Consider the following 9,678-nt stretch of genomic DNA (forward strand, 5'->3'; position numbering starts at 1 on the left):
CTACGGTAGAAGAAAGAGAAAGGATGAGTCAGATCCCCTATGCCTCGGCAGTAGGCTCTATCATGTATGCCATGCTATGTACTAGACCGGATATAGCACATGCAGTTAGTTTGACTAGCAGATATCAAAGTGATCCAGGAATGGAACACTGGACAGCGGTCAAGAATATCCTGAAGTACTTGAAAAGAACTAAGAATATGTTTCTTTGTTATGGAGGTGACCAAGAGCTCGTTGTAACAAGTTACACCGATGCAAGTTGGAACACTGATCCTGATGACTCTAAGTCACATTCTGGGTACGTGTTTATATTGAATGGTGCTGCAGTAAGCTGGGCAAGCTCGAAGCAGTGCACGGTGGCGAAGTCTTCAACAAAATCGGAGTACATAGCGGCTTCAGAGGCTTCATCAGAAGCAGTATGGATGAAGAGGTTCATTGTAGAGCTCGGTGTGGTTCCTAGTGCATTGGACCCACTAGTCATCTACTGTGATAACATGGGTGCCATCGCCAATGCACAAGAACCAAGGTCACACAAGAGGCTGAAGCATATCAAGCTGCGTTATCATTCGATTCGCGAGTACATCGAAGATGGAGAAGTAAAGATTTGCAAAGTACACACTGATCTGAATGTAGCAGATCCGTTGACTAAAGCTCTCCCTAGGGAAAAGCATGACCAACACCAGAATGCCATGGGTGTTAGGTACCTTACAATGTAATCTAGATTATTGACTCTAGTGCAAGTGGGAGACTGTTGGAGATATGCCCAAGAGGCAATAATAAAAATGGTTATTATATATCTTTATGTTTATGATAAATGTTTATATACCATGCTATAATTGTATTAACTGAAACATTGATACATGTGTGTTATGTAAACAACAATGAGTCCCTAGTAAGCCTCTTAACTAGCTTGTTGATTAATAGATGATTAGTTTCATAATCATAAACATTGGATGTTATTAATAACAAGGTTATATCATTATATGAATGATGTAATGGACACACCCAATTAAGAGTAGCATAAGATCACGTCATTAAGTAATTTGCTATAAGCTTTCGATACATAGTTACCTAGTCCTTTCGACCATGAGATCATATAAATCACTTATACCGGAAAGGTACTTTGATTACATCAAACGCCACTGCGTAAATGGGTGGTTATAAAGGTGGGATTAAGTATCCGGAAAGTATGAGTTGAGGCATATGGATCAACAGTGGGATTTGTCCATCCCGATGATGGATAGATATACTCTGGGCCCTCTCGGTGGAATGTCGTCTAATTAGCTTGCAAGCATATGAATAAGTTCATAAGAGACTACATACCACGGTACGAGTAAAGAGTACTTGTCAGGAGACGAGGTTGAACAAGGTATAGAGAGATACCGATGATCAAACCTCGGACAAGTAAAATATCGCGTGACAAAGGGAATCGGTATCGTATGTGAATGGTTCATTCGATCACTAAGTCATCGTTGAATATGTGGGAGCCATTATGGATCTCCAGATCCCGCTATTGGTTATTGGTTGGAGAGAGGTCTCAACCATGTCCACATAGTTCGCGAACCGTAGGGTGACACACTTAAGGTTTGATGTCGTATTAGTAGATATTGAATATGGAATGGAGTTCGAAGTTTTGTTCGGAGTCTCGGATGGGATCCCGGACATCACGAGGAGTTCCGGAATGGTCCGGAGAATAAGATTCATATATAGGAAGTCATTTTATAAGTTTGAAAATGATCCGGTGCATTTATGGAAGGTTCTAGAAAAGTCCGGAAGAAATCGCTATGGAAGGCGGAGTCCCGGAGGGACTCCACCAAGCTTGGCCGGCCAACCCTAGAGGGGTGGAGTCCCAGGTGGACTCCACCAAGGTGGCCGGCCACCCCCTCCCAAGGAAAGGTGGGAATCCCACCTCAAGTGGGAATCCCACCTTGGGTAGGTTTCATGTCATATGGAAGGTTTTGGTTTGGGGTCTTATTCGAAGACTTGTAGACCAACTCTTGGGTGTTCCACCTATATAATGAGGGCCAAGGGGAGGGGGCCGGCCACGACAAAGCCATAGCTTGGCCGCACCCCATAGTGGCCGGCCACCCCCTCTCCCCACCTCCTCCACCTCTCCCGCAACGCTTAGCGAAGCTCCGCCGGAGATCTCCATCGCCACCGCCACCACGCCGTCGTGCTGCCGGATTCAAGGAGGAGCTACTACTTCCGCTACCCGCTGGAACGGGGAGAAGGACGTCGTCTTCATCAACACCGAACGTGTGACCGAGTACGGAGGTGCTACCCGATTGTGGCACCGTCAAGATCTTCTACGCACTTTTGAAAGCGGCAAGTGATCGTCTACCGCAGCAACAAGAGCCTCATCTTGTAGGCTTTGGAAATCTTCAAGGGTGAGTCTCGTTCATCCCCTCGTTGCTCCCATCTTCTAGATTGCATCTTGGCTTGGATTGCGTTCTCGCGGTAGGAAATTTTTGTTTTCTATGCAACGAATCCCTACATGGCCCTCCGCTTCGAGACTAGCATAACTACATGTGGAGCAATATCTTCCACCTTAGACCCGAGTCCTTCCAAAAACAGGCCCGCTTTCCATTTCCTAACACGTAGCAGGTGGCCGAGTCAAGGATCGTGGAGCAAAGGCTAGGTAGCTGGATGTTGAAGTCTGCCAACGCCTTAGTGGGGTCCACCTTTTGAAGCCACACCCACTTGCATCTGAGCGCCAAGTTGAGGAGCTTGAGGTTCGGGATCCCCAGGCCGTCCAACAACTTCGGCGAGGCGACCTTATCCCAAGCCACCAAACAATGGTCTCCCTTGACTTCCCTTCGGCCTTTCCAAAGGAAGGCCCTACAGACCTTGAGAAGCACCTCGAGAACCTTGGGAGGAATGTCTAGCGACATCAGGGTGTGAATGGGGATCGCGCACAACGTGTCTGCACCAGGATCGTCCTCCCCCCTCTAGTGGGGAGATTCGCGCACCACACTTGTAGCCGACAAGCTGCACGTCGTGTCCACTAGGGGTTGCAGCTGAGCCGTCGTCACCTTCCTAAGACCCGGGGGAAGGCCCATGTATGTACTTTAAAGGGAAAGAGGCCACCTCATAGCCCAAGACCGTACAGGCCAATCCACTTGCTTCGGTGTGCAACGGATGGGGTGGATGGAGCACTCTGCTGGCCCCACAAGCTCTACAATTCGGGGGGCGATCGAGGCGCAAATAGAGCAACTTAGCCACCAACTTTGCCACGATGTGAATCATGCTAATGGGACGGAAATCCTTGATCTCTACCGCATTAGCATGCTTGGGGAGAAGGGAAACCAGCCTGGTTCGCCACATGTAGCCCCCGACAGCCTCCACTCCACAAGGCCCGAAAGGCATCCATGGCATCTTGCTTGATGATGTGCGAACAAGCCACATAGCATCTACCCGAGAAACCATTTGGGCCTAGCGCTTTGTCTAGCTCCTGGGAGCGGATCACGCCCCACACCTCGTCCTCGAAGAAAGGAGCCTCCAACTCAGACAAGTCGTGAGTCTGGACGCCCAGAAAGTCCAAGTCGAGAGAGGACCCCCGCTCCAGCGCCGAGCCAAGTAGAAGCTCATAGAAAGAATCCACCGCCACGACCATAGACTCATGGTCCGACACCAAGACCCCATCCACCTTGAGCTGCGCGATGAAGTTTTTCCGACGCCGATGATTGGCATGCAAGTGAAAGAACTTGGTACAAGCATCACCTCCCGCGAGCCACGTGATCCTCGACCGGTGCCTAGCGATTGTTCGCTCCACTGAGGCCAGCCCAAGCAGCTTCCGCTTGAAAAGCTTCCAAAAGCCTCTCTCCTCCATAGAGAAAGCCCTCGACTCCATCGCCACATACAAGCGGAGGATCAACTCATTGGCCAGCAGGATCTGCTTCGTATTGCTTCCAATAAAGCGATCATTCCAGGTAGTCAAGGCCTTGGCTGTTGCGGCCATCTTGGCCGAGATACGCTTGAACGGGTTGGCGATGATCTGACCCAAAGTCCAAGCGCCCTCCACCACATCTAGAAAGCCATCCACTTTGGGCCAGAAAGCTTCAAAAAGAAAGCGCCATACGGACTTCAACTCCGCTGCCAGACTAAGCAGCAGCGGGCACTGATCCGAGGTGGAGGAAGACATAGCCGACAGAAAAGAGGAGGGAGAAGCCACATGCCAAAACTATGTCCAGCCTCTCCAAGGTTGGAAGCTCCCGCTCATTGGACCATGTGTAACGGCGGCCATTCAAGTAGAGCTCTATCAGCTCTAGCTCGGATAGGAGGCGGCGAATCTTTCCAATCATACAGCTGTTGAGATTGGCGTTGTTCTTATCGACATCATCCACAATCAGGTTAAAGTCACCTGCAACAGCCCACCGACATGAGTGGAGATTCCTGATATCCTTGCTCTCCTAGAGAAAGAGACACTTGTCCGCATCCGACTGCGGGGCATAGACCCCGGTCAGCCACCACCTCGTTGCCCCAAAACCACCAACCCTCGCCGTGATGGCGTTGTTGGAATAGTGAGGGTTAGATAGGGAAACCACAACGGATTTCCATGCCAAAAGGATGCCGCCACGAGTGTCGTCGAGGCCAGCCCGACCTGCCGAGGCAGGGAGGAAGAAGAAGATGCTGCCGAGGCAATGATCCACGGTGGCTCGCGAAACCACCTGCATCTTAGTCTCAAGAAAGCAGACCACACTCGCGCCCTGATAGATCGAATCACATCGCGCCAAAGAGTTCAGGGCGCGGACATTCCACACCAACAGAGAAAAAAACATGTCCGGCATGACTAGCACGACGTCAGAATAGCTAAAACTGTCCCAACATTGAGGCCTAAACTGAGAAAACATGACTGTTTCAACCAAACTATTATTTACGGTGACCAACCAGAAACAGGAAGCTATATGGCATATGTGTGGTCCAGTAAGATTTCTTCCAAATAAGGAGGTGTTCTTAAGGTTATTCATTCATAGGCGGAGACACTTCATTAGATTTGTATTCAGAAACTGAGATGGTTCCTTTGTCCAACATGAACATAATATTATGAGGGGCCACCCAGGAGTCCATTGGGCACAAGGCAGTTAAATTGTATAATTCTCTCCCTCTTGAACCACTGAACCATGGCGTTTATGAACTACTGAACTACTGAACAGGCAGGGGTCCATTAGGCAACCTCAAATTGGCGTTTATGAAGCACGGCACTCAAGTCAAAGAATTGATTTTTAGTTATGTGATGGTCTTGGTTCTTGCATATTAGACATTTCATGCTTAAATTGATAACTTCAACTTTGATTTAGTTTGCATTCTCTCTTATTATTGTCTTTACTTTTGCACATTGCTCTGAAACATTTCATTGATAGTTCCTACTATATACGAGTGCTCTAACTAGAATAAGTGAAGTTATATATCTCAAAAACAATGATAATCGTTTGGTTGGTTGCTGTACGCCTGACACTTACCATGAATCATGATAAATCTGTTGTGTGTTGACTGAGTTATGTCACTGCCTCCTGAGATTATGTGCTGGAACACACCGATGCCAGCTTTTATGTTTGTGATATGCAGGTTGCATTGCCATGTTTTGTCGGTGATGTTGCCTTTGTTGGCCGTGCCTTGTTTTTTTGGAACGGAGGCAAAAACTGTACCTCGTCATCTGGTTAAAATAGCCGGCTATAGCCGATAGCCGCGAACTTTTTTGAAGCTATGAAAGGCTATAGCCGGACTATAGCGGGCTATAGCCATATATCGGATTTGCTAAATAATGAAAAAAATTGGGCATCATATAGTCATATATATATATCAATAATTCACAAATTAATAACATAATAACATCTTCACATAGGAGATACACATAATAGTTCACACATAGTTAAATATATAGTTTTATCCAAATATTACAACATCATTACGTAGTTTAGGACATAGTTATACCCATAATTATATAACTAGAGCTTGGTGGCTATTTCGCCAAGCAAATGGGCCGGTCGACTGAAATTTTTGGTCCAAAATTTTGGGCCCATTGAGCGGGAAGTTAGCGGCTATGAGGCTAAATAGCCTTAGCCGGGCTATTAGCGGCTATTTCTATTTTAGCCCTTAAAGCCTCTAGCTATAGCCGTAGGCCTCGCGAAAGGCTATAGCCAGCTATTTTAAACAGAGACCTCGTCTCAATAATTAAGAAAGAGTTTTACATAACGAACATTACAAGAAACATTACAAGAGTAGCCAATGCTCGAGCAAGCGCTCGAGCAAAGGCTCAAAGCCTAAGCCTAATCTCGCGGCATTATTGAACCCAAGTATTTTGCTCCCGCCAGGCTCCGTGCCTTGTTTATTACTGCTTGAATGAATGTTGTAATATGCTGTAGTATTTCTTCTTGACTTGTGTTTATCTCTAGTTACAATTTGGACTGCCATACTGTGCGGCGGCAAATTATCCGAAAAATTACGATTGGGATCACGCACCGTTAGGGGAAAAACTTGTGAAGACTGAGCTAAATTATGTGCTGATCGAGATGTCACAGTTGTTGAAAACTGATTTTTCCAGGGCAGAAACTGTGAACAAAACAACCTAAATGGTCCATAAACTATTGTGCTATTTTTGCATTCAACTGAGATTTTTTACCATGTTGCTCTTCTTTTTTTTTCGATAAGGGGCGCTTTATTACTTAAGAGTTTTAAGCCATTACACCCGGCCTCTGCATATCTTAGATGCACACAGCCGTTGTTTAGTCTTGACACAAAAAAAGGCGAGATTACATATCATATTGATAAAATGTAAAGACGCCTAAACTGGAGGAGCTTCGATCCTTAGATTATGCTGCCATCCATGTAGGGAGAAAGTATCCCTCGCCGTAGCTTCCAACCGTGAACAGACCTCCGTAAATAGGTCTCGGTGCTCCACACGCTGGAGCGACGACCATAAGCGGAGGGTGTTGGTACACCGGTATATAACCTGCAACAGAGAAGAATTAGTACCATTAAACAATTTATCATTTCTACATAGCCAAAGCGACCAAATAATGGCAATCGCTCCCACCCTAATATGCTTCTTAAACCTAGGATCAATGCCATTTAGCCAATTCCCGAAGATATTGGTAACACTACGTGGCTGATACAAGCTCGAAGCTAACTGGATGACTGACCATATAGACCTAGCGAACCTGCAATTAAAAAACAAGTGCTTTATTGTCTCCTCCTGGTGACAGAAAGCACATTGTTTACTCCCTTGCCAATTCCGCTTAGCTAGATTATCTTTGGTGAGAATAACGCATTTGCGGAGGTACCATCCAAATACCTTTATCCGCAAAGGGATTTTCAACTTCCAAAGTTTATTGTTATTAGGTGTATCGATTGGAACATCTGGATGAATTAGTGCATTGTACATGGAAGCTACCGAAAATTTACCATTTTCATGTAGATTCCAACGAAATTCGTCATGACCAGGTTGTAGATGAACATTCGCCAAACGTTGAAGTAAGGCGTTCCAGTCCAACAACCTCTGTCCTAACAAATCCCTACGGAATGTTACATTTGGAGGAGAATTGTCCATCACCTTAGCGATGGTCTCATTTTTGTAACGCACTATAGAATACAAAGCGGGATATTGTTCTCGGAGGGGTGTGCCATCAAGCCACCTATCCTCCCAGAAACGAATTTCCGATCCATCCTTAATGGAAAATGTACCATGACAGAAGAAATGATTCTTCGTTGCCATTAGTCCAGCCCAAAAATGAGAATCACCTGGTTTCCAAGTAACCTGTGATAATGCTTTTGTGCCAATATATTTCCTTTTAAGCATTGTTTGCCAGGTCCCTTCCTCCGTAAGCAGCCTGAACAACCACTTACCTAGGAGAGCAGTATTCTTGACCTCTAGGTCATGAATACCCAGCCCTCCTTGGTCTTTAGGACAGCAAAAAACACTCCATTTTGTCAATCGATATTTCTTCTTCTCATTATCTCCTTGCCAAAAGAATCTTGACCGGTAGTAGTCCAGTTTTTGTAAGACTCCTTTCGGCAAGAGGAAGAAAGAGACCATATGCAGTACCAAATTCGTTAGTACTGAATTAATAAGAATCAATCTTCCTCCAATGGATAATAACTTGCCTTTCCAACTGCTAAGACGTTTCTGAAGTCTTTCCTCGACTAATTTCCATTCGGCAATCATGAGTCTCCGAAAATGAACCGGAATACCCAAATACCTCATTGGAAACTGGCCCTGCCCACAACCGAACAACTCGGTGTAAGCGTGGACTTCATTCTGTGCCTCACCGAAACAAAACAATTCACTTTTATGGAAGTTAATTTTTAGACCTGATAATTGCTCAAACGCCGAAATAATCAATTTCAGGTTTGTGGCTTTCAGAAGGTCGTGTTCCATGAAAAGAATTGTATCATCGGCGTACTGAAGAATAGAAAGTCCCCCATCCACAAGATGTGGGACTACCCCTTCAATCAGGCCGTCCATCTTAGCACGTTCAATCATAATAGCAAGCATATCAGCTACTATATTAAATAGCATTGGTGATAAGGGATCACCCTGTCTGAGACCTTTTAGTGTTTGAAAGTATTTGCCAACATCGTCATTGACTTTGATGGCTACACTACCCCCAGACACAAAGGAATTAATCAAAGCACGCCATTCAACAGAGAAGCCTTTCATGCGGAGTGTCTGGTCGAGAAAAGACCATTTCACTTTGTCATATGCTTTCTCAAAATCAAGCTTTAAAATAACCCCATTCAACTTTTTGGTATATAATTCATGGACCGTTTCATGCAAGGTGACCACCCCATCCAGGATGTTTCTCCCTTGCATAAAAGCAGTCTGAGACGGTCGAACTACATGATCCGCAACTGAGTTTAGTCTAATAGTGGCCACTTTCGTGAAGATTTTGAAACTGACATTAAGAAGGCATATGGGTCTGTATTGTTGTATCCTTTCTGCCTCATTAACTTTCGGTAACAAAATTATCTCTCCAAAATTTAGACGAAATAACTCTAGTTGTCCGTCGTGAAGACAACTGAATAAAGCAAGAAGGTCCGATTTAATGGTGTCCCAAAAGATTTGATAGAATTCAGCTGGGAAACCATCCGGACCTGGAGCTTTGTTGTGTTCCATTTGGAAAACTGCCCTTCTTACCTCCTCTTCAGAGTATTGAGCAGTAAGAAGGTTATTCTCCTCCATAGACACTTGGGGTATATCATCCGTTCGGGATTCATCCAAAGAGAAGGATCCTTCCTCTGGAGCTCCAAACAGATCTTTATAATAACTGGTAATATAAGCCTTAAGATGTTCCTGACCTTCAATGATACCTTCGTCCTGAATAAGATTATGAATACGTTTCTTCCTATGCTTGCCATTGGCAATGCTATGGAAGTACCTTGTATTCGAATCTCCTTCAAGGATGAACTGGCTTTTAGACCTTTGGTACCATTTGATTTCCTCCTCACGGAGTAATCTCGCAATCTCAGCATTTGATTGATTTTTGAGTTCAATCTCTTGCGTAGAAAGAGGCCTCATCTCAGCCAAAGCTTCTAAACCATCAATAATGGTTGAAAGCCTTAGCTTTTCTTTTTTAAGAATGCCTGTTATCTGACGTGCCCATCCAGTAAGGTGACTGCGTAACAAACGCATCTTTTTGTTCCACCTTATTATGGGAGAGGACGCTCGTACAGGTCTGCTCCATA

General features: G+C 45.3%; 1 protein-coding gene across 1 annotated transcript; it reads right to left on the minus strand.

Moving 5' to 3' along the window:
- Window positions 1-3,277: 3,277 nt before the first annotated feature.
- LOC139832317 (uncharacterized) lies at window positions 3,278-4,138 on the minus strand. Its single transcript, XM_071822049.1, has one exon. It carries the CDS (start codon window positions 4,136-4,138, stop codon window positions 3,278-3,280), a length of 861 nt encoding a protein of 286 aa, XP_071678150.1.
- Window positions 4,139-9,678: the final 5,540 nt, after the last annotated feature.

The sequence above is a fragment of the Lolium perenne genome, chromosome 1 (genome assembly GCF_019359855.2).
Source record: "Lolium perenne isolate Kyuss_39 chromosome 1, Kyuss_2.0, whole genome shotgun sequence".
Classification (NCBI taxonomy): Eukaryota; Viridiplantae; Streptophyta; class Magnoliopsida; order Poales; family Poaceae; genus Lolium; species Lolium perenne.